The 25,787-nt window shown below is 36.7% G+C and overlaps 1 protein-coding gene across 2 annotated transcripts; it reads right to left on the bottom strand.

The window, feature by feature from the left end:
- Positions 1 to 7: 7 nt before the first annotated feature.
- itih3b.1 (inter-alpha-trypsin inhibitor heavy chain 3b, tandem duplicate 1) lies at positions 8 to 25,787 on the bottom strand. 2 transcript variants are annotated; one of them, XM_079857713.1, is made up of 22 exons: positions 25,693 to 25,787; positions 24,133 to 24,290; positions 23,838 to 23,942; positions 19,886 to 20,048; positions 19,672 to 19,776; positions 19,431 to 19,559; positions 19,131 to 19,247; positions 18,834 to 18,999; positions 18,526 to 18,642; positions 18,114 to 18,295; positions 17,785 to 17,964; positions 16,184 to 16,308; positions 15,888 to 16,087; positions 13,106 to 13,165; positions 12,607 to 12,642; positions 3,538 to 3,597; positions 3,037 to 3,072; positions 2,835 to 2,933; positions 2,543 to 2,714; positions 825 to 967; positions 616 to 700; positions 8 to 525 (listed from the first exon to the last, which is right to left on the bottom strand). In XM_079857713.1, exons 1-22 carry the CDS (start codon positions 25,765 to 25,767, stop codon positions 411 to 413), a joined length of 2,628 nt encoding a protein of 875 aa, XP_079713839.1. In that variant the 5' UTR covers positions 25,768 to 25,787; the 3' UTR covers positions 8 to 410. The 2 variants fall into 2 exon arrangements, with proteins under 2 accessions (XP_079713839.1, XP_079713838.1); XM_079857712.1 differs by having other exon boundaries at positions 22 to 525; positions 3,037 to 3,093.

Genomic DNA, 25,787 nt, shown 5'->3' with positions numbered 1-25,787 from the left:
TGTAAATACTTTACACTCTGTAGAATTTTGCTGCTTTGTTTTTATTTTATTATCAGACATGACCTCAAAAAATACATACTTTAGGCCGACAGAAATAATCACAATCAAAGGGTTGCTATATGTATACATACAGTTTCTGGTGTGCAATTTTAATAGCTATTTCATGACATGGTTTGCCAGCTAAAGCACAATTGCATATGTGTGGGCAAAGAAAATCATATTGATAAACATTCAAAGACATAGTGCAAAAAATAGCGAAATAGCGTGAAGTGGTGAGTAATTCCAGCACCCTAAAGCAGAGGGAAATGATGGCAAAGATGGCAATTACATAGCTTTTTGTTCAACCATTTCCATATTGAGGTCAGCATGATAACACATAATATAAATTGTTAAGTAAATTTTGCTGAACTCTACAACTGAGTGACAGTGAAGTCAGAGAGCTTCCGCTGCGCAATAGTCTCGAATGGTACGAGCCAACATCCAACAACAGGAGCAGAAGGACGTCTGTAGTCCCTCACCATCACCCTGAAATTAACAAAATACTCGTAAAATTCATATGCCAAAATATAATGGATGTTTTATGGATGTTCAGCTATATGTTTGTTTTTTGATTACCAAGATGTCTTCACTTCCTTGCCCTTTAACTTTAAAGTTGGTGTTTGTGATCCTGGAATCTCCTCATATTTAACATCAGCTTCTCCTTTAAAAATTATCCACAGACATTGTAATTATTTCCTCGTGTTGGTTTAATAACCACCATAGCATCATTTACAGACCATCTTTGCCATAAGTAAAGATTAAGTGTCGATTAGTGACACTCTTACCTAAAATTCCTGTCCAACCGACATCTTTTGGCTGCTGCCAAATGGCAGGCCACAGAAAACCGTCTTTTTTGTGAAGAAGAATGACAAAGCGCATGTTTCCCATGGTAACGTCCATTCGATTACTTCGTAGAATCAGAGACACACTGTTGACAGAGTAAAGAACGAAGACTATAACGTTAACGATAATGGTAAAGTTTTAATAATCATTCTAATTCTATGAGAATAGGGAAGTCCACAACTATCATGATAACAACACAGAGGAATGATAAAATTGCAATCAATTTCAGAAAGTTTTTTTTCCAAGATGATGAACAATAAAAACATTACCAGCTAATCAGAATCTAACCTGCTTTAAAGAGCTTGAGCATTTATGCTGCCTTCACATGCTATCCGAATTATTGTAAATACGAGTTTCCTAGTCGGAAGTTGGACATGAACGCCCTCTCAAATCATATTGGAAAACTCAAGAGATCGTTTTATGCTGCCTTCACATGCTATCAGAATTACTGTAAATACGATTTTCCCATTTTAAAAATTGGACATGAAAGCCCTCTCAAGTCATATTTACCACTGGGAAGCTCTGGATACCCAAGGACCCGAGTTGGGCGTGCCATAAACTTTAAACATGACAGAGGGGAGAATGATTGCTGCAGTGACTGCTGTTCTTTACACACTGGTATTCTTTTATTCTTTCCACAACAGCTACATCACCTTGTATTGTCATTTAAAGTAATGCATTTATATGAATAATCATTTAAAGTCTACTGTATATTTTATACACGCAAGCTGACTATAGCGCAGTGAATGTTTAGTTGCCAATGAATGGGACGCTAAATATCAGTTTGGCTTTAATAAGATTTTCCCAATAAATAGGCAAGAATAAACCTGGTGTCCTCCATGATTCCTGTTCTTCCCGACAACATAGCACATGAATGCGACAAGCTCGTATAATCACAACTTCAGAAGTGGGAACTAGGAAATTTCTGATAGCACGTGGAGGCAGCATTATTAATATTCGAGTTCCCAAGTTAGACGGCAGGCCCATCGCCAAGGGGGCGCCCCTAATCATAGGGTCATCGACGAACTTACTATTGAGAGCAAATAACCTTAATTTTTTGGATTTGGCCATTCAGGTATTCCATAACGAACCGTCTTCAGCAGCATTTAGTTCACAGGTTTATGTGTATTTGGGGTGTTGTCCGGGGGGAGGGCTCCGAGCTCGGAATTTGGCCCGAACCCAGAGAACTCCCCCGTGGTAGGAATAGTTAGAACTAAAAGTGTGGAGAAGGGGTAGTGGAGGGATGCTGATAAACTGTCTTATCGTCTTATTAAACCTCAAACTGAATGCTCTCCACTCGTGTTAATTATGTTTATTTGAATGTGCTCCTCCCGAAATTTGATAATAAAACATCATTAAAAACGGCACATGACAAAACTGCAGCGTGCTAATACAGAGTGTTACAGTGCATGTGGTGTTGAAGCTAATATAGCAATCATTATCGTTCTTGGTGTGACTGGGCCTTAACTGATGAATGCATTCTACTTCAATATCCCAAAAAACTGTTAAAAGGCGCTATAAATAAATATTTTGTAACAACATTGTTAAATTCTGAAAAAAAAAAAAAAAAAAAAAAAAAATTTTTTAACACAATATACTTTAGTTAAAAAATATATAGAATATTCTTGAAGATTTATTCAACACAGTTTAAGCATATTACTGTTCATTCTCATGGTTGGTGTAGTCTTGATCCCATGAAAACTTCACAGTGTCCTGTCCATCAAAGTAGGTAATCTCACTAGTGTTGAGCAGCAGACGGTGATTAGTTTTGTAATGAACTGCAATCTGACTGAAGCCTTTCCCAGACTTAAGTTGGCCATTCATAGAAAACTCTGAAGATTATAGAAAAACATCACAGTGAGATTGTGCTTAAATAGAGATGAAAAATTAAAAGCAATGGAATAATAATATTCATTTAACTAAACTGTACTAGATCATGTTGGACATCTGACCTGATAGGTCATTTTGTAGGAGTCTGACTTTCTGAAGAAAAACATCATAACAAAGTGGCTTAGCATTACCAGAAGATTTCAAAATCCTAATGCGCTTCACTGAAGTATCAAAAGAGAAAGAAGAAATGAAAATAACGAAATATGATGTTAGATGAAAAGTATATGCACTAAGATTAAAAAAATAATAATAAGACCTACATACATGGAGGAGAGGATGCCACAGGTATTCTTTGGGCTCCTGTCAAAATGTGAGTAAAAACTTGCCATGGAAATTAGATCATGAAAGGAAATAAGGAAATATGATCATGAAAAAAAGAAGAAAAAAATATCACACTAGTATGCATACAAAATAGCAAAATATAAACATTTTCTAAACATCTTTTTCCAACATTATTCTCAAGATAAAAAAAATAGCCTGGAACCTAAAAATGGACTTGTATACTAAAATAGAAATATTTCATATGAAAAACATTGTTTTGGTTAGTTATAGAGTCTTGTTTTAATTTTCTTATTAACATGTCATGGTGTCCTCTACATATCATAAAATATTAATGAATAAAATCGTTTTACTCAAGTAAAAGTACCACAATTTAATAAGAAAGAAAGTAGAAAAAAATGAAAAATCTACTCAAGTACTGTAATCAAAGTATATGTAATTAGTTACTTTCCTAATGGTAATAAAAAGGGAAGTTTTACACAATACCTCCTTGCGCCCTCTTTCCATTGCCGACAGGACCGACAAGACCAGCAGCACCGACCCGGGCTGTAAGATTTTCAAATGTTTTTGAAAGAAGTATTTTATATTATACTCAAGCTGCAATTATTTGATCAAAAATACAGTAAAAAGAGCAATATTGTGAAATATCATTACAATTTAAAATAAAGTTACTGTTTAATATAGTTTTAAAATGTAATTTATTCCTGTGAAGGCAAAGCTGAATTTTCAGCATCATTACTCCAGTATTCAGTGTCACATGATCCTCAAGAAATCATAATATGCTGATTTGCTGCTCAAGAAACATATAATCAATGTTGGAAACAGTTGTGCTGCTTAATATTTTTGTGGAAACAAAATGATAAAAGTGTTTTTTAGGATTTTATTATGAATTTACAGTAATAAAGTATTAAGTGTGCTCAATTTCACACATCCCTAAAGCATTAAAAAAAATCTTATTGACCCCAAACTTTTGAACAGCACAGCAAGTGATAAATTGTGTGGCAAATAAATGTATATTACATAAAGTCACAATTTTCACAGAATAAGTAATGGTCATATTGTTTTAGTAGGTCTTTATGCATTTTATGCTGTTTGTGTGTGTGTGTGTGTGTTTTTTAAAAGACTGTTTTCATGAACAGGGTTGGAAAGGAAATAACCCTGAAGAACTTCCATAACTGGACTTTGACTTTCGTTTTGCTGCTATGGAGAAACAATGCTCAGCAATATATCGAAGATTATTCTGATAAAAAACAAATACCTAACAGGTCTTTTTCTTTATTTTATCTTACTAATTGAAAAATATGTAGTATTAAATGTATTAAAGGCAAGGCAAGTTTATTTATATAGCACATTTCATACACAGTTGCAATTCAAAGTGCTTTACATAGAAGAAATTAAAATAATAAAAAGAAATAAGAATAATTAAAACAGTTTAGAAAATAAAATAAAATACTGTACAGTACAAACAGTCGGACGAACAGTGGCACAGTGCTCATTCAGTAAATGCATAGCTAACCAGATGTGTTTTGAGTCTGGATTTGAATGTGACTACTGTAGGAGCACATCTGATCTCCTCTGGAAGCTGGTTCCAGCGTAATAGCTAAAAGCAGACTCGCCATGCTTAGAGTGAACCCTTGGTATTTCTAGCTGATATGATCCTAATGATCTGAGTGATCTGTTGGGTTTATATTCAGTGAGCATATCTGCAATGTATTGAGGTCCTAGGCCATTGAATGATTTATATACCAGTAATAATACTTTAAAATCTATCCTAAATTTAACTGGGAGCCAGTGTAAAGACCTGAGGACTGGTGATCATATTTTCTGGTTCTGCTCAGAATCCTGGCGGCAGCGTTCTGTATGAGCTGCAACTGTCTTATGGTCTTTTTGGGAAGGCCCGTGAGGAGTCCATTACAATAATCCACCCTGCTGGTGATGAAAGCATGCACAAGTTTCTCTAAGTCTTGTCTGGAAACAAAGCATCTAATTCTTGCAATATTTTTCAGATGATATTATGCTGATTTAGTTATTGCTTTGACATGACTACTGAAAGTAAGGTCTGACTCTAGTGTCACTCCAAGATTCCTGACTTGATTTTTAGTTGTTTGACCCCTAGAGTGAAGGTATGCGTTCACCTTGAGAACTTCATCTTTGTTTCCAAACACAATGACTTCAGTTTTGTCTTTGTTTAACTGAAGAAAGTTTTGGCACATCCAACTGTTGACTTCATCAATGCATTGGCACAGGGAGTCAATGGGGCTGTAATCGTTAGGCGATAGGGCTAAGTAGATCTGTGTGTCGTCTCCATAGCTGTGGTAAGAGATTTGGTTCTTTCTCATTATTTGGCTCATTGGGAGCATATACAGGTTGAACAGGAGTGGCGCAAGAATCGTGCCTTGAGGGACTCCGCAAGTCATGGACGTCCACTCAGACTTATGGTCTTATGGTCACATAATAACCTCTCCCATCTAAGTATGACCTGAACCATTTTAGGACTATCCCAGAAAGCCCCACCCAGTTTTCCAGCCTGTCAAGAAGTATGTTGTGATCAACAGTGTCAAATGCAGCACTGAGGTCGAGTAGTACCAGCACTGATAATTTGCCTGAATCAGTATTTAAGCGAATATCGTTTATTATCTTTATGAGCGCTGTCTCTGTGCTGTGATGTGGTCGGAAACCAGATTGAAAATTGTCAAAGTATCCATTCGAGCATAAGAATTTGTTCAGCTGATTGAAGACAACTTTTTCAATGATCTTGCCTATGAAAGGAAGATTTGAGATCGGCCTATAGTTGCTTAATATGGTCTTATCCAGATTGCTCTTTTTCAGGAGGGGCTTGACAACTGCAGTTTTCAGGGAGTTTGGAAAACTCCCAGAGAGAAGTGAGGCATTTACCACTTCTAGAAGATCTGCTTCTAAACTGTTTAACACACTTTTGAAAAATGATGTGGGAAGTGTGTCAAGAGTGCAGGATGATGTTTTAAGGTGCTGTACGGTTTCTTCCAAAATTTTGCCATTCATTTCTTTGAAATCAGACATAGTAACTACTCTCTCAGGTGGTTTGATCTGTCTGACCCCAGAGCAACTCAAGGATGTGCTGATCACCTTTCTGATATTATTGATTTTCTCAGAGAAGAAAGAAGCAATCTCACTGCACTTGTTCTCTGAGAGCATTTCACTGGGAATCTGGCTTGGGGGGTTTGTCAGTCTCTCTACAGTAGCAAAAAGAGTGTGTGTGTTGTTTAAATTACTGTTTATAATATTTGAGAAGAAAGTCTGTCTAGATTTGCCTAGTTCCATATTGAAAGCATGAAGGCTGTCTTTGTAGATGTTATAATGGACTACAAGTTTTGTCTTCCGCCATATGCGCTCTACTTTTCTGCATTGTCTTTTCATATTTTGCACTGTTGTTGAGTTTCTCCAAGGTGCTTTTTGTCTGCCACTCTTCTTCCTGACTTTAACAGGAGCAATATCATCAATTACACTTTTAACTTTTGAGTTAAAAGAATCAAGGAGAAAATCAACAGAGTCAGCAGATATGCTTGGTGTTAAGGATATAGCCTTCATAAATAGTACACTAGTGTTCTCATTTAAGCATCTCTTCTTGACAGACACATATCTAGCTTCAATGGCAGGAGAAATCAATATATCAAAGAAAATACAGAAATGATCAAACAGTGCTACATCCTTAATAACAATCGATGAAATGTTTAGACCCTTACTGATAAGTAAATCTAAATGTGTCCACGATTGTGTCTGGGTCCATGCATGCTGAGTCAGATCAAAAGTTTTTAAAACAGTTTTGATTTCTTTTGCCATATTGGTTTCTGCATTATCTGTGAATGTTAAAATCTCCAGCAATGGCAAAACAGTCAAACTCTGAGGTAATTGTTGATAACAGTTCTGTAAAGTCCTCAGCAAAGGCTGGAGAGTATTTTGGAGGCCTGTAAATAATTATAAGTACAATGCGTGGAGCACCTTTTAACACAATACCCAGATATTCGAAAGACGGATAATTCCCTAATGATATTTGCTTACATTGATAGATATCTTTAAAAAGAGCAGCTAGACCCCCATCTCTCTTAACAGCACTGCAGACACTCATAAAAGTAAAGTTAGGAGGGGATGTTTCATTTAGGATTGTTGCACTGCAGCTGTCTTCTAGCCAGGTTTCATTTAGAAGCATAAGGGTGCTTTCACATCTGTAGTTCGGTTCATTTGGTCCGGACCAAGGGCGAAAAATTATACTTTGTAGCATTTTTAAGGCGTTTTGGTTCCTTTTCACACCACACTAATCGCTCTGGTCCGAATCAGTTTATGAGTTGATAAAACGAACCAAAATGCAGTCACGTGACAACATCCACATCACTCGGAACGCATTTCTGCGCACGCCTGTGTGGGCTGATTGTATCCTTGGTCATGTTTTATTAGTTTGTCTACACCACTTTAGACAAACAATAATATTTGAGAATGAACCGAGGATGCGGCTCGAAAATAATGTTAATAATAATTTCTATCGGGCTCCGCACCTCCTCAAAACTCCAAATTTGTCCGCGAGCTGCAAACTGTCAACAAACATTTCTCCTCATCCTATAATGCACAGCGCAGCTGACTACGGCAACTGGCTTAGTCCAAAAATGCGCAGTTTTTTGGCAGTTGGTTCTGTTCGAGGTCGGATCACGTTCTCACCACAAACGAACCGCTCCAGAGTTCGTTTGAAAGCGTACCGAGACCACCTCTTCCAGGAGGTCTCGGTACGCTTGTTTGGTCCGTTTTTGGTGCGCACCCGAGTGCGATTGCCGCATTCACACCTGCCCAAACGAACCGCACCAACGGGGAAAACGAACTCTAGTGCGATTCAACCGAACTAAATGAGGCAGGTGTGAAAGCACCCTAAAATCCAGGTTGTTTGTGCTTATTAAGTCGTTGAGAAAGATACAGGAACACTGGGTTCCCGCTTGTTCTGTAAACATTTGTTACTGTTATCATAGCGGGGACCCGACACATATAACTGAGAGCTGGTACCAGTTGTTTTTGGTTCACCTCGAGCAGATGGAGGAGGGTGTGGGCCCTGGCGTTGTGGCAGAGGCCGAAGAGCTCTCACAGGAGGGGGAGGGCAAGCTGGGCCCGCAGGCTTTGGTGGTTGCGGTGCCTGCCGTTTTTTGGTTGATATCTGGGGGCTTGCAGCAAAAGAGTGGGATAGTTTGATTCCAGCATACACCAGTTCTTCCATTTTCTGTGAGAAGCACAGAAGTGGAGATGCTGGAGAGAGGGATAAAGTGTCTGGTGAGAGGGGCTGTTGCTGCTCTGGTGTTATCGGAGGCTGTAATATGCTGTCCTGGCTTCCCTGGCTGTTTTCCAGGAAGTCGTCCTTGGGTGCTGAATCTTGGTAGCCTGGATGCCAGCCGAACTTAGCCCCGCCCACAAAAATTTTTGGTCGGGAAGTTCGGTCTGGACTTGATCCGTTGAAGAGCTATTATGCCCGAACAAAAATTGTTCGGACCAATCAAATTGTCAGGGCGGGCTTTATACGATGATAGGGCTTTATAGACAGATGAGCAACGGTAACGTAGCTAATCACTACGTCATCAAAGAGCGCTTGGGTTGAATTTGTTTACAACAAAGAAGATTGCCGCTGGAGAATTGAGATTTCACGACTTCACACCTATGGATCACACTTACAAATAAGTCAGATAGAATAAATGTATATTTGGCGTGCTGTCCGAGGAGAGGGCTCCGGGCTCGGTATTCGGCCCGAACCCAAAGTAGCCTACTCCCCCCGTATTCCTGGCTGTGGAGGAACAAGCCAAGAGTGAGTGGAGGGATGCTGAAAACTGTCAAGGAATGTTAGGTGAGTTGACAGAGTGAATAAATATATATGCTTCCTTTCATGCTGATAGGGTAGACATGGTAATTGTTTCATGACAAGTTGATTGGATCGATTATTTGAACGTGCTCCTCCGAACTTTGTTTATAAAACATTATGTGTAGATTCCGCCATCACGTCTGTTATACAAGATATCGACAGCGCATTCATTTTAAAAGAGGAACAGAGAACCGCGATCAAGGCATTTGTCGATCGGAAACATGAATGAAAAACATACGTCACTTACTCCGCTGCTATGATTGGTTGTAGGTCTATCCAATTGAGTGCAGAGGCATTTTCCTTCCTGGTTTGGTTTGAAACGCCCCATAATCACAGCCCAATGGAGCAGTATCAGACTCACATTCTGACTAGAATCTGAGTATGACCACGTCAGGCTAGAATCTTGGAGCAGTTCTAATTTGTCTGTCTGTGATAAGCTCTGTGGGCAGGGCTCAGCTGAGATTGTGTCCGTGAGCAGAGGTTGTTGTTAGCCTGGCTCCGCCCTCCTGTGTACTCCCGCTCAATTTTATTTCCCTTCAGTACTATGTCTGGGATTGTGGTGTATTCTTTGGTTTTCTCCGGCCAAATTTTTGACGGCCCAATCAGCGAAAAGAGGGAGTGGCTGAGAACGATTACATTGATGTCGTGCGTTAGTTTGAATTTTAGGGTTACGTCACGACCAAAGGTTAGCGATTGGTTATGGCAGATCCAGAGTGACTCTGGGCAGATCCAATAGTTTTAAACTTCAACAGAATACCCGCCTACAAGGAAGTTAACGCTTGTCAATGGAGAGAGGCCAGACTCTCTGTACAAATGAAATGTACGAGAGTCTGGTAGAACCAGGCTAGGTTGTTGTGGCTGAGTGGTGTTATCATTGTCCTTGTGTGATATGTCAACCGCATGTCCATTTTGCTGCTGAAGTGAAGTCCTGTGGTCATTCATACTGTGTCCAGGTGTGTGTGTGTGCCGTTCAGATTGAGTGGATTGGCACACACCGCAGAAGGATGATTGAGGGAGAAGTAGATATTGTTCTTTTAGCACTCTTGAACCAAGTTTGTTTGGGTGGTGGCCATCCTGATGAAACAGTTGTCTCTGACTCCAGAAAAGATTGAAGTTGTCAATAAAGTTCACTCCTTTTATATTGCAGGTTTTTTGCAGCCATGTATTAAGCCCAAGCAACCGTGAAAACCTGTTTGTTCCTCTTGCTGGAAGTGGTCCACTGATGAATGTTTGACCTTTCAGTCTTTTAAGTGTTTCAAAAAGTTCATTGAAATCCTTCTTAAGGAGTTCTGACTGCTCTTTATGAATATCATTCTTCCCCACATGAATGATGAGTCGATTTGCAGTCTTATGTTTCATCAGAATGTTCTGAAGTTCCCTGTTTATATCAGAAGTTGTTGCTTGTGGAAGGCAGCACGTAGTTGTATTCCTGCTGCTAATGTTTCTGATTATGGAGTCCCCCACTATCAGAGTCCTGGGCTCGGCAGTGCTCTGAGCTGAGTGCCGCTGTCTGCTCAACCTTGATCACCAGTTAGCATCAGTGTTAGCTACTGGCCCATTCAGTCTGTGTTCGATCACATTCATCACGTTTGGGGATTCCTCATTTACATTCATTAGTATTCAAATCTGTTCTCAAGATGTATAGGCGGTGGTAGGAGACCAGTGTTTGCAATCCTTGTCAGAGCTGTATCTGGGGTAGAGGATGCTACTGCGGCAATATGTGATGCTCGTGACAATCTGATGTCTCGAGTGCCTTTGGGTCTCGCTCCCTGTTTGTGCCATCGATTTGTAAGTCGATCGGCTTGTTTCACTACCTGTCGAGGAGCACTAGTTTCATGGGACTCACCGGCTATATGCTGAGGGCTCTGTTGTGTGCTCCGTCTGGTTTGGTGGTCCCGTAAGTAACTTTGTTTCAAGAACTGCAATCCTTTGTAAAAGTCTGTGGCAGTTAGTGCAGCAAGTAGATTCTTGAACCAGAAGAGGCATTTTCTCTCTTATCCGTATGAATGTGGGCAGTTGTGTTTTCCTTTCCCCGGAATGTAAGCTGGTCGGGTAAAAGAATTCTGCGTTTTTGTAGTAATCCAAACTTTGTCGTTTGAGCACTGTGCTGTTTGCTGAAGTTAAAATTAGGTGATAAAAGGAGATAAAATATAAAAATATAGAAGATAAAATATAAAAGCGATAGAGCAAAGCGCGGAGCAGTAAGCAAGAGCGTCCGAACAGTAGCTGACAGTAGCTATATTAAAATATATATATATATCAAAAAAATATATTTGAAATTCAAGTAGTATGTTTAAAAAAAATGTATAATACATTTTATAATACATTTATATTAACGTTACTTGTCTGTGCTGTGCCAGTTGTATTTTTGACACAAAGTGTAACAGCATGTCTTTTTCAGTGCAGCCATTCAATTTGACCAATCAGAGCCAAGCTTTTCAAGTCTAAGTTGAAGCAGATGCGAAGAGATGAAGCTACTGCCCTCAGAAGTTCTGGTAAGTTTTATTTGCAGTTTGCATAAATAAATAGCTCACTGTTTATTTTTTTCCTAGGTGGATAGGGCTGCTATGTAATATGGCTAACACGTGGAATACTGATGTTAACTGCTGAAACATGATGCTGACACTAGCTAGATATCTTGCAACTTCACAAGGTGAACAGGTAACAGCACTAGGTATATAGTCACAAGGTGAACAGGTAACAGCACTAGGTAGTCACTAGGGGAACAGGTAACAGCACTATGTATATAGTCAAAGTCTAAAGACTTTGATAAATCTGTTTAAAATCTATGTGGAAACATTTGTCTGTCTTAAGCAACTATAAAACATTGTCCATGTTTTGTGCATCAGCAGAAAACAATTATTAGTCATTATAACATGTACAACATTACATTAACATTCTTTTTATTTGCTAAATGAAGGTGTATTTATTTTTCATTTCCTGAACAATTTGGCTTCATTGTTATGATGTCAATGATCTTTGAAAAGTTGGGGGAAAAACATGTTATGACCATAAAATTACTTTGTCTTGAGCTGACCAGCCAATTATGGTAGTGTGTGTTGATTTGTTTATATTTGTTCAAGCTTGACAACCTTATTGCCTTTTTGTTTATTTTCTTATATATATATTATTACAGATGGGTAAAAAGAATAAATTAATGCTATAAATGAGTATTAATGCCTCAAATATCTGTTTGTGAAATATTACAAAAATTTGTTTTTCAGATCAGCTGCTATAGAAGAAAAACTGAAATCCGAGTGCAGAGACAAGCTAAGAAGAGAGTATTAAGTATGTTTTAATGTCGTATCACCTCTGTTATAGAGATTTTTGAATCAGCTTCAAATATATTTTAACTGTAGTTTAAGGAAACTGTAGATTATATGAAAGTATATTTTAAATGAACTGTAAAGAAACACTTAAATTGCACTAAATGTACTTATAGTGGTTCCATTTTAACACAATTTAAAAATTGTAAATAGCTTAATTTATCTTAAGTTTATCTTGAAAAACACTTAATTTACTTAATGTTGTTTCCAAATAATACATTTTATACGCACTTAAGTGTAGTATAATTTAAATATATTAAGTATGAAATGAAAATAACGAAATATGATGTTTGATGAAAAGTATACGCACTATACAAGATAAAAATTGAAAATGAAAAAAAAACATAAATAAGACCTACGTACATGGAGGAGGGGATGCCACAGGTATTCTTTGGGCTCCTGTCAAAATGCGAGTAAAATTTTGCCATGGAAATTAGATCATGAAAGGAAATAAGGAAATATGATCATGAAAAAAAGAAGAAGAAAAAAATCACACTAGTATGCATACAAAATAGCAAAATATAAACATTTTCTAAACATCTTTTTCCAACATTATTCTCAAGATAAAAAAAATAGCCTGGAACCTAAAAATGGACTTGTATACTGAATAGAAATATTTAATATGAAAAACATTGTTTTGGTTAGTTATAGTTAGTTTAATTTTCTTATTAACATGTCATGGTGTCCTCTACATATCATAAAATATTAATGAATAAAATAGTTTTACTCAAGTAAAAGTATACCACAATTTAATTAAAAAGTAGAAAAAAAAAAATGAAAAATCTACTCAAGTACTGTAATCAAAGTATTTGTAATTAGTTACTTTCCTAATGGTAATAAAAAGGGAAGTTTTACACAATACCTCCTTGCGCCCTCTTTCCATTGCCGACAGGACCGACAAGACCAGCAGCACCGACCCGGGCTGTAAGATTTTCAAATGTTTTTGAAAGAAGTATTTTATAGTTATACTCAAGCTGCAATTATTTGATCAAAAATACAGTAAAAAGAGCAATATTGTGAAATATCATTACAATTAAAAATAAAGTTACTGTGAAGGCAAAGCTGAATTTTCAGCATCATTACTCCAGTATTCAGTGTCACATGATCCTCAAGAAATCATAATATGCTGATTTGCTGCTCAAGAAACATATTATCAATGTTGGAAACAGTTGTGCTGCTTAATATTTTTGTGGAAACAAAATGATAAAAGTGTTTTTTTTAGGATTTTATTATGAATTTACAGTAATAAAGTCTTAAGTGTGCTCAATTTCACACATCCCTAAAGAATTTTAAAAAATCTTATTGACCCAAAACTTTTGAACAGCACAGCAAGTGATAAATTGTGTGGCAAATAAATGTATATTACATAAAGTCACAATTTTCACAGAATAAGTAATGGTCATATTGTTTTAGTATCTTTATGCATTTTATGCTGTTTGTTTGTGTGTGTGTGTGTGTGTTTTTTAAAAGACTGTTTTCATGAACAGGGTTGGAAAGGAAATAACCCTGAAGAACTTCCATAACTGGACTTTGACTTTCGTTTTGCTGCTTTGGAGAAACAATGCTCAGCAATATATCGAAGATTATTCTGATAAAACAAATACATATCTAACAGCTCTTTTTCTTTATTTTATCTTACTAATTGAAAAAGATTTAGTATTAAATGTATTAAAAATATATATTTGTAATTCAAGTAGTATGTTTATAATACATTTATAATACATTTGTATTAACGTTACTTGTCTGTGCTGTGCCAGTCGTATTTTTGACACAAAGTGTAACAGCATGTCTTTTTCAGTGCAGCTACATTCAATTTGACCAATCAGAGCCAAGCTTTTCAAGTCTAAGTTGAAGCAGATGCGAAAAGATGAAGCTACTGCCCTCAGACGTTCTGGTAAGTTTTATTTGCAGTTTGCATAAATAAATAGCTGTTTATTTTTTCCTAGGTGGACAGGGCTGCTATTAGTCCGTGAGGCAGGGCCGGGCTGAAGCTGGTACCCAGGCGTGGCAGGGGGGCTCAACAGCGCCTCCTTGTACGGGGTCCGAAAACTTGGTCCATATCAAACACGCTTGCATGAATTACTGTAAATTTAAAGGATTTGTTGTGGAATATTTTGAGTGTATCATAAAATCAGAATAATTCTCTCGGTTTAATGATTCCCTAGTAATTTTTTTTAATTAAATTTTTTTCATTGCTCTAAGGTCAGGCGCAATCAAACAATGGAGACAAAAACATACTCCATTTTGTTCATACAGGACATCATTCAAACTGCAAAGTGTTTACTTATATTTGTGCACAATCGCAATAAAACACAACATTGTGCTTTTGTCAAACTATAAACACATATATATGTGTGTGTTTGTGTGTATATATATATATACACACAAACACACATATACATATATACATATATAAATGTAGCTGCGAGCAGCAATGACGGGCCCAAGACGGTGGGACAGTGCCTTTAGGACACCACTTGAAGATGAAGATCATCCACCTTACCATCCACTTGAAGATGAAGGTCTGACATTTAAACTCTTCTGTTTCTTTAGTTCAGCCATTTGCAGGCTTAAGTTATTCACTTCTGCATTTTGTTTTTCAGTAAAACGTATAGCTTTTTTCAGAAAATTGCATTGTAATGCTTATTTATTCAGTGATGTAACATTCATAGCTACTTTTCAGTAGTATGGGTATAACTAAAATGTTATAAAAAATATCACTGATATTTATTTATTATAATGTATTTTGGTCAAGAGATTATATATGCTTCTGTACTATTTCAATGTACTCTAGGTATTTATTATGCAATGTCACAACAAGAGGGTATATTAAAGTTTTTTGATTTCAAAGTGTATGTTTTAAAACTCTTTTAAAACTCATTTTAAAACTCTTTTCGCACGTACACAAAAACAGATGTGTGTGTCTATTTATGGAGTTAAACTGTGGAACACCTTGGACTATGAACTGAAGTGTTGCAAAAGTGTTTGTAAATTTAAGAAATTGTATAAGGAAAAAATACAGGAATGTTACAAGAAAAATGATGACTAACATGCTTAAAATGATGATGATTAAGTGTAAAGATAGGTATTATTGAAAATGTTTGGTGTTTGGGGTGAGGATTGGGGTTGATCCATTCATAAAGCAGCTGTTTTTTATTTTATTTTTTATTTTATATGTGCACAAATAAGCGACATGTACCACAAGATTTTCTTCTTCCTATTCCTTTTTTTTCGTTCATGCATGTTATGAATGAATGAATGAATGAATAAACATTTATGTATGACTTGTCCAATAAATAAATAAATAAATGTAAGCCTACTCTTAACATTCATATTTAATTATTTTTGCACTTTTAAAATACTATTTTGAATACTGAAAAAAAACAGCTTTATAATAAACTAGTAGTGTAATGCTAATACATTTAAATGTTCTTGAAGCACATTAAAATAAAGCTTCAAATATATTCTAACTGTAGTTTAAGAAATATGAAAGTATATTTTAAAAGACTTCATTTAAGATGATTAAATGACCACTTCATTTACTTAATGTTGTTAAATAATACATTTTATACACACTTAGTTTAGTATAATTTAAATATATTAAGTATGTCCAAAAAGGCATAATTTAAACATTTTCTTTTCACCTGGTTTTCGTGTTGGTTCCATTCGTCCCAGACTTGTATTTGGTTTCTCTCCCTCTTTGGGTTTGTGGGCAATCTGGATTTTCTTGCACTGGGGCTTGGTGATCACCATTGATGTAAGCGGTGTGACAAATCTGTACTTCAGAGAAAGTTCAAGGGCTTCTTTCTTTGCATTGTCTTTTTCCCGGCCATTTAGAAGCACTCTGACATACAGAAAAATCCACAAATGAAGATTCAGAAATACTATGATTCATACATATAGGCCTACAGTAGAATCAGTGAGAAGTATGTATATTTACTCTTTCTCCAGTAGCTGCTTTACTGTAAGGAAGGCCCATAATCTTTCAATAATGTTCTCTTCAGGTCTGTCACTGTTTAGTTTCTCCATAGGTACACTAATATGATATACCACTTTAGTTCTTTTCTGGAACATAGAAGATAAAGGTCAGAAGTTTAAATGTTGATGGTCTAGTGCAGGGTTCCCAAAATCCGGTCTAGGATCTGTCCTTTAGAGTTTAGTTCCAACCCTAATCAAACACACCTGAACAAGATAATCAAGGTCTTCAGAGATACTACAAAATTGCAGATAGGTGAGTTTGATCAGGGTCTGAACTAAACTCTGCAGGACAGTGGCCCTCCAGGGCTGGATTTGAAGTACCCTGATAGTGTTGAACACTTCTAGAAGTTTAAAGTTAATAAGGTTCACACAAAAATGACAATGCGTGTCATTATTTAGTCACATTCCAAACCTGTATTCTGGTGTTTTTTCCATTGAACACAAAAGGAGATTTTTTCAAGAATATTCTCCTCATGATTATAAGTGAATAACAATATTCAATTTTATTATCATATTATAATAGCTAACGAGTTGAAAAGACACCAGCATGAGTAAATAATTACAGAATTTGTGGACAAACTATTCCTTTAAAATGCTGGTCTGTAAGTTAGATTTGCGTTCAAAGTGACAATAATTAATATCAGGTGGCCATGATTATTTGCCAACATGGACAAGATAACAGCTGTCAGGGATGTTTTGCAGCACGAAAAACGATACAGCAAAATAAAAGTAATTTCCATTTGTTATTTTGTCTGCAGCTCGTTAGATCTAGAATTCTAAAGTGAAATAAAGTAGCGCTGTAAGATTTAAGTTTTTGTAATGAATTAACGAGACCCATAGAGAGAGAGAGAGAGAGAGAGAGAGAAAGCCTATAGTGAAGCTTTTTCATCTGCTTCATAATACAACATTAAAAAGCAATCTTTGTAGGAAAACGTGTTGCCCTCACCTTGTTGTGGTTTGGAATTCAAAGAGGAATCGGATATACGCGTTTAGACGTAGGTCGGATGTCCAGATATCGGATATCTATCTCATTTATAAGCGAATTTGGAAGTGGCTCAGATTGTATGAAAAAAAAAAATCAGATTTTGTGCAGATTTTTGTGTTTACATATGTGCAGCAAATTCCGATCAGTGTCAGAAGCGAGTAAAAAATCTAATTTTTTGTGCCAGTGTAAACGCAGCCTTAGTAATCCTGAAAACATTGATTAGCTTGTTCATGTGTGTTTGATTAGGGTTGGAGATGAACTCTGCAGGACAGAGGTACTCCAGGAACGACGTTGCTCATCCCTGCTGTAAAGGGTAATAATAATAATAATAATAATAATAATGCATTTTATCTACAGCGCCTTTCATTACACCCAAGGTCACCTTACATGCATAGATAACAGTAATATAAAAGAGAATAAAAAAACTAAAACAATAAAGAATCCAATTAGCATCACAGAATATAACAACATAACAGCACATACACATCATAGATACAGTAGAATACAATACAGACTAATAAAAGTAGTAAATAACAATAAAAAACCCTGGGTCTTAAGACGGGTAGTGGTTATCTTACCGATAATGCAGTGACCTCAGTGGTGAAACTTTCCAAACAGTTATCAATGATATGACCAGCCACCACAATCTCAGAACCGTTGTAGTACTGCTTGAAAGTTGTTTGGGTTAATTTGTCCACCCCTGTGTAGCTAAGGTGGACATCAGTCAAGAGTGGAGTGGCCACTCCCTTGTAGAAATCCTACCAGAATAAAATTGTTTCTGTATATATCCTTGTATTTATACAATTTAAGTTAAGTGTATGTTTAGCACTGGCAACAGCAAATGGCACATTGAGAAATGACCCAAGCTGGACTCAAACCCAAGTAGAGTTTTTTGTTTATATCTGACCTTCAGTTGTAGATCGGCATCAGAATTATCATAGATCCGGTGAGCAACACCGTTATTTTCCAATGACAACTTCTTCAGGAACTCAAAGTTGACATCATCCTCAAAACCCAAACTGTATAAAGGAAATTTTCCACCAATGGCCTTTTTCACATTTTGCTGAATCTTCACTGGGTCGGTCTCACCTTTTCACAAAAAAAGGAAGAAGGTTTTAGGCATGATGATGAAGAAAAGCTGACTAAATGCAAACTCCAGGAACCTTAGTGTACTGGATCATAGTATGCATACAAAAAAAAATTCTGCCGACTTCATATGCAATAGCCTACAGTATGTAGAGTATCTATTTGGAGTATTTAACCCCAACCTAACCTATCAATATACAAGTGCATGAATGAGTGAATCAGTTATTTTGTGCCTGTAGTGGGATCTCCGTCAGTCAGCAGGATCAGGATGGATGCGGATCCCTCTTGTGGGACTCTGAGGCTGTTGATCATGTCCACAGCTTTTAGTACTGCAGCATTTATGTCTGTGGCTGAAAGGAAAGAAATGTATTTTAGATATATTTTAGTCATTTTATACTCAAAGATTTGCCCATGTGACTACTGAAACCATGGAGATCAAATGTTTTCTGAATGGTGTCAGTTGGGCCATCATTTTCTTTTGCGTTTATTTATTCTTTCTCTAAAATGCTTTTGTTCTGTTGGCTGATGGTGAACACTTTACTTCCTTCAGTTGTAATCCCCTTCACGAACGTCTTCGCTTCTTCCACATTTCCTTCAGTTTTGAGAAGTTCAGGTTTCCAGGTATGAATTTGACCGCTGAATGTGATCAATCCAAAGAGGTCATCCTCTGCCAGGTCACTCAAAATCCTCAACATTGCCAAACGAGTCTAAAACATAATGCTTCCAATTTATGTAGCCATAACTACATGAAACATAATAATTTCTTCTGTATTATTCTTGGATTCAACAATTCAGTAAGTAAAAAACAAAAGGACAAATGACTGAAAAAGAAATTCACCTGCTCTATTTTTGTGCCCCACATAGAGCCACTCTGGTCAATGATAAACACCACATTTTTGGGAATGCGCTGAATATCTGTAGGTGCAAAGTAGTGGACAAAGTAGCCATTTGATGCCTGAAAAAGAGGACAGGTGGCAAGTGTGAGTGACACTTACGTGAGATTTCTTACTAAAAATGAATGATTCAGGTCGTTATGTTACTACTGTAAATTGCTGTCAGTGTGAACACTTTCCGGTTGTCATCATGAACGTCTCTTGAACACGTGAGTTAATATTTAATTGCCTAAGTATAAACATACCTTCATATCTCCACCTTGATTTAGTCTCTCAACATCATACATAATGATCAGGCTAACATTCAGACCATTTTTACTAGAGTCATCACACTTTGTTTGCTGGTCACGAGTGGGGTAGAACTTCACCCATGCCTAAGATTGCAAAACGACAGAAGTTTTCACATTTTATTTAATCATTTTAACATTTTCAAGCAAGAAGTTGCGTTTTTTATCATTTATTTTCTTTTCCATTTTTATTTCTTACCTCTTTGTCTGCTCTTGTGACAGCATTGGTCAGCTCTTTAGTGTTCAGACCACCCTTGACCTCCATGAAGGAAATTCTTTGATTCTCTTGGATGTGTACATCAATCTAACCAAAATAAAACTTTACATTTCACTTTCTTTTTCATTATGATGAATAAAAATCCCTTCATTTACAAATCTTCATTATAACAATCTTGATTTGTTTCATCTTCTACCTTGAAGTCCGCCACCGGCTGCATTGGTTGGGCATTGATGAGTAGCTCATATTTGCCAAGGTGACGCTTTAGCAGTTCTTCGTAAGTCAACTCAAAAGTCACTTTACTAAAAGCAGCCACCGTCACTGAAGTTTTAAAGTCTTCAAAAGTCCTTCCAACTGCACTGAAATAGAAATAGACAGTGTTGGGCAAGCTACTTGGAAAATGTAGTGAGCTACATTAAAGGAAGCTTCACTACACTGAAGTTACCACCCTGGAAAATGTAGCAAGCTAAGCTACAGGAACATGGCAAAAGTAGTTCACTACATCTAAGCTATTTTTTAAAATTACATTTTTATATTGAACCAAATTCCAAATCAATGCTATCTCAGTGATCAATAAAAATGTAAGTCAAACAGATAGGCAAGCATAATTGTTCAGTTCAATTATTTATTCAACAACTGTTCCAAACCAATTTGGCAACAAAAACAAAAAATGTGAACCACATAATAACAAAACCAGGTGTCAGTGTGTGTGTGTGTGTGTGTGTGTGTGTGTGTATTCATCTGTATGTACGTATACATATGCACATGTGTTTGCCTGGGTATGCACAATTTAGAGCACATTTGCAGGACTAACTGTAAGTTAATTTAAAACTCAACTCAGCTCAAACCACAGTAGCAAAATAATTAAGACCTGCTCCAAACAGTACCAACATGGCAAAAAAAAAAAAAAAAAAAAAAAAAAAATACACACAAAAAAACACATGTCCTCTAAATCAGGGGTTCTCAAACCGACAAGGCCTCCTAAATACCATAGGTTCTGGCCAAGGCCCCCCTTTTGCAGGATGTGTTATTGAACCCATCGACAATACTATGGCAAATGTAGAAATAAATAAATAAAACATCTAGGTGACCATCAGATTAAGTGATGGTGTTTGATACCAGCCAATCAGAAAGATTATAGAGATGCACCGATTACAATTTTCTAGTCCGATTCCGATTTGTCATTGAGTTTGACCTACCGATACAGATTTTAGCCGATTCCGATTACATTATTTTAACCACTTTACAGCACACTCAAATATTTATTTTATATATATAAAACTGATTAATAAAAACAAGTTTAAATGGGTACATTTTCTATAAATATTTTTGAGTCTTTCTGATTTCTGACATAGCCTACTCCAGTTCTTGTTAAAACACACTATACATGCAAACAAATTATGTGCATTTTAGGTACTTTTAGTGTGAAATCATATTTATTTTGTCCATCAAAAGTGTGCTTTCACTATAATTGAGCGTGGTGAATGAAAAATAGACTCGAGTCACTCGGCGCCGAAACCCTCCGCTTCTGCTCACAAGACGCTCCAGCTTGACCCTCACGCGCTGCTCCTTCTCGCGGTGTGAATGCCCTTGTATGAGGTGTGATTTGTGCTTATTTTGGCGATCGCTAAGCAAACTGAGAGGTGAACTAACGTGTATACGCTCGCCAGTCGTCTGGCCAAAATCCCATAGCAGGGGTTTTCAAATTGGGTGAATGTGAGCCTCCCGAATGTGAGCCAGCCGAGCCCCCCTTTCCCCAAAATCCCGTCCGCCTGCCCTAACCCACACACGCCTCTGCAGTGAATGCCATCTTTTGTGTGTTCCAGGCAATGATGAGTTTCAATAACATCTGATGAAATGTAAATATTATTTTATTTCCACAACTTTCTTAAAAGTGCATTCATAAACGAATCTTTGCAACAGCAAATAATTTCCAACTTCATGCAGGCCTAATTGAGGCTACTTTTAAAATCACTGAACATCAGTAGGCCTAACCGTTACCATATATATATATGCTTTAATTAAATGTTACACTAATTATGCTGTGCAGAAGAGAACATGCATTTCACGAGTTTTATTTGCACGTTTAAAAAGTTAGATGACAGATTTCAACTAGCTAGCTTGTATGTTGGCAAACTATCATGAAGTAAAGCGTTCTTTTTTTCTTTTTCTTTTTTTTCTTTTATTGAATATGTATCAGATAACAAGCGGATATAAAGGACATAGAACATCTACAGGAATTAAATTATATCAAGTATATGTAAAGCTTCACATATAAAATAAATAAATAAATAAATAAATTAAATAAAAATAGACAGAGGAAACATGCATCAGTGGTATTGTCAAAAATATCATCATAATATTTCAAGAATCTGTAACTTTTCTTGTTTTTAATCAACCTTAGAGACTTTAGAAATGCCAAACTCCATCTGAGTCCGTTTTCGCCGATGCCTTTTAGTCTGAGTCCGTTTCGTCCGATGCCTTTATGTCTGATGCCTTTTTGTCTGAGGCTGTTTCATCTGATGCCTAATTGTACGAGACCTGACTCCTGACATTGTTTTTTCTGAGACCTGAAGCTTTTCAGCGCGATGCCGTTTTGTCCAATGACTGAAGCCTTTTAGTCTGAGGCATGATGCCTTGAGATGTGCTTCAGAAAATGTAGCTTCAGCTTGTGTGGACGCTACCGCACTACTTGATCAACAAAAGAGTTTCGCTACTGAAAAGCTATTTGATTCAGAAAACAGCGACGCTACCACCACGCTATTGAGAAATGTAGTTAGTAACGTCACTACTTGTAGCGACGCTACTGCCCAACACTGAAATAGAATATTTAATAATCCAAAAATAAATACATTTTATTGATCTAAATTTAAAGGCACAATATGTAACTTTTTTGCTTTAAAATTAGCAAAAATCACTATATCTATGTTATATATTTTTTTTAGTTGTGTACTTATATTATCCCGACTGTTTCCAACAACTTTCAAACCAGGAGAAATTTTAATTTAATTTTTAGACACGGGACGTTTCTTTATTTCCGGTTTGTCGCAGTCAATGGCGTCATATCCACGTTGTCCCTGGTTTCCGCTTGTACTGCCATGGTAACCAGAGCTATGAGCAGAGCCCTCTGTTTAACCAAAGCGACAGACGCAGACAACTGTGGAGTTCGCAATGTCTATTTGCACGCTGTTGTTGTTTCGTTCAATCATTATGGACCATGGCAAGCAGACTTTGGATAAAAAAGGAGAACTAAAACGAGAATCAATATCAGCGTGGTGTTTTCGAGATGCCGAGAGCTCAGTAACGTTATATAAACAATAGCTCCACGTCCGAGACTTCGACCGCTCCTACATGTACTTATTAAACAGGTGAGCACATTTACATAAAACTAATCAATGTTATATAACGTTAGTTCAACAATGATAAAATGTTAGAATATGATCTGTATGTTATTCTAATGTTGATCTAGCTTACTGCTAAGTTAGTCTCATACAGACAAACTAACACATACTTTTCAACACATTCAAATGCAGTTTAGTGTGCTAGTGTAACGTTAGACCAGGTGAAACAACGCTGCGTTACCTCACAAGTTTAATTTGTCTAATAAACTGACCTGTGAGTTGTAATTCTGCACTCGCGTGTAGTTCGGTAGAATGAAATGTCCATATTCCTTTATATCCGCAGGACTCGCGTCGCGTGTGGAGCTGAGAGCTGTCTCTTAGCAATCCCGAACTGCTTCATATCACAGTCATGATAAAAGCATCGATGTATTCAGTCAACCATAAACATTATTAGATCGGCCGGCTTGACGTTGACGACAAGATCCATAATTCTTAGCATGTGTTGCGTCATCAAACTACGCCTTTGTTATTGTAAAGAGGTTAGCGACCCCTAGTGGAGAAAAATTCCATACTGTACATTTAATCTTATTTAATGCTAAAGAAATTAATGAAATAATTTATATTTTCCATATGCATTTGGCAGATGCTCTTATCCAAAGTAACTTACATTGCAATGAAGGTAGGTCTATAGCCTATGTTGTTTTAATCAGTCCATGCATTCCTTGGGAATCATGACCTTGTCATTGCTAGTGCCATGCTCTACCATTTGAGCTACAGCAATAATCTTCTTTTTAAAATACCAAGTACCTGGTCAGTCCAGCACGTTTTCCTCGAGATACTGCTCCACTGTACTCCCGCTGAGCTTCCTCTTTATCCATCACAACTCCATCATATGTCTTCCCCTCTATGGTCCTAATGCGAAAAGGACAGTAATCAGCAATGAAAATCAGGAACTTAGACAAAAGGTAATAGCTAAAATAAATGCACTAAATTGTTAATGGTTTAATTTACATTAAGTAAGTCTGGCTGTTCATTTGTGAATAGTATAAGTGTTAGAGAAAGTTTTACTATAGCTTGAATATTGTGTATTTAGGCTACTTACATTCTAAACCGGCTGATGAATGCATTCTTGGGTATCTTGACCTCAAATTTGACTTCTTGAGAATCTTTCAACAGGTTTTTCACACGGCTTGTGATGACCGTGGTAGCATAGCGGCTGGTGATCGTAGAGCTAATGTGGAAGCTGTAAATATCTATTTTCTGTATTAAAGTGAACAAGTATCAGTGCTCTTGTGCCAGGTTTATAGGATAGATTGATAAGTTTGTTAATACAGCAAAAACACTCTCTTTAACCAAATAAAAAAGGGTATTGGCACTAGCCGTCCTTAGAAGGGTCATTCCAGGGATTCGGAAATATTTAATAGTCCCCCAGACTTTTTAAAGTGTTGGTTCTCCAAAATGAAATATTAAAAGCTATTCACAATACTTTGCTACGTCCATTATAATTAATAATAAAAAAAATAAAATATTTTTTATCATAAAATAATATCTTATTTCTATTGCACATGTCCCTGAGGTACTTCACTGAATTTTTACTTAGAAAATATTTAATAAAATGTGCAGTTGTCACGCCAACTATTCTCTTCCCATAAAATGACATCATTCAGGTCTTTTTAACAGTGTTGCATAAGATAGTAGTATCATACTTTTTTATACTTTTTAAGATTTTTGAGGCCCAGTATAGTCAAGGGAGGGTACTGTCAAGCTTAACTCAACCCCATCACATACAAATTAAGATGGAACATTTTTTTATTTATTTAATCCAAGTATATACAATGTACTTATTTCATTGCTGCCATATATTGTCTACTCCAGGAGCAGTGGCCATTTTGTGCAAAAAAAATCTCAACCCCATCACACTCAACCCTGTCACATCTGTATATTTCTCATTGTTTCAGGGTTGAAAACTTGTGACAGGGTTGAGTTTTTCACATAATTTATGGATATTTTTAATTTAAAAAAATTGGAATTTGGTCATGACAACTCATAATTTTGTTATAAATAAAATATATTGATGTAATATGTCCACTTAAACACTGACAAGCACTCTTATCTCAGGAATGGCAGCCACATCAGCAGCAGAAAGACTGTGTTGTGCATGCAGATGTTGTCCCAGAAAGAAGGGCATTGACTAGAATGGTACAAGCTCGCTCCTCCACCGTTTACCCCTCATTTACACTGCACACGTCTGCAGTGCATTACGGCTGCTCCGCTTCTGAAATGCTCCTGGTGTGAGTTGGCACCGCGTGGATGACGGAATTAAACCTTATATACTGTTTATGAATAAAACCTTGTCGCAGACGTAATGCACCGCAGACGTGTGCAGTGTAAATGAGGGGTAAATGAGGGGTTAATAAATCGCCATCCGAATCGAATGCACAATCACTGAGGTGTAATATACATTTATTTTTTACAGACGTCCGAATGAGAAACAATTACCGTCTGAATAGAGCTCAAGGGTGTACTTATTTAGTTTTGTTCCATTTTTTGCATACCTCTCTCTCAATTAACTATTTTGAGAATAACAGCTTGTAAAGTCAAGAAAACTGAGAAATAATGAAGGCTATTTCCCCCAAATGCACTTTGTAACCTGTTGGTTTACCTTGTTTGTAGCAGCCAAGTTGACACAAGTAAACAGAAGGCCGAACAAAGTTAGTCTCATTGCAGCTTTGTCCATGGTGAACTGAGAAGAAATGC

The sequence above is a fragment of the Squalius cephalus genome, assembly GCF_949319135.1.
Source record: "Squalius cephalus genome assembly, chromosome: 22".
Classification (NCBI taxonomy): Eukaryota; Metazoa; Chordata; class Actinopteri; order Cypriniformes; family Leuciscidae; genus Squalius; species Squalius cephalus.
Note: the sequence above shows the minus strand (reverse complement) of the source record. Positions and strands in the feature narration are given on the sequence as shown.

Bases quoted from the DNA above. Each gene is read 5' to 3' on its own strand.
- itih3b.1 (XM_079857712.1), bottom strand. From the start codon at position 25,767: ATGGACAAAGCTGCAATGAGACTAACTTTGTTCGGCCTTCTGTTTACT. The intron at 18,296-18,525 runs GCACAAAATAAC...TTTTGTGAAAAG, and splicing joins TGACGGAGATCCCACTACAG to GTGAGACCGACCCAGTGAAG. The intron at 3,598-12,606 runs GTACGTAGGTCT...AAAATCTTACAG, and splicing joins TGTGGCATCCCCTCCTCCAT to CCCGGGTCGGTGCTGCTGGT.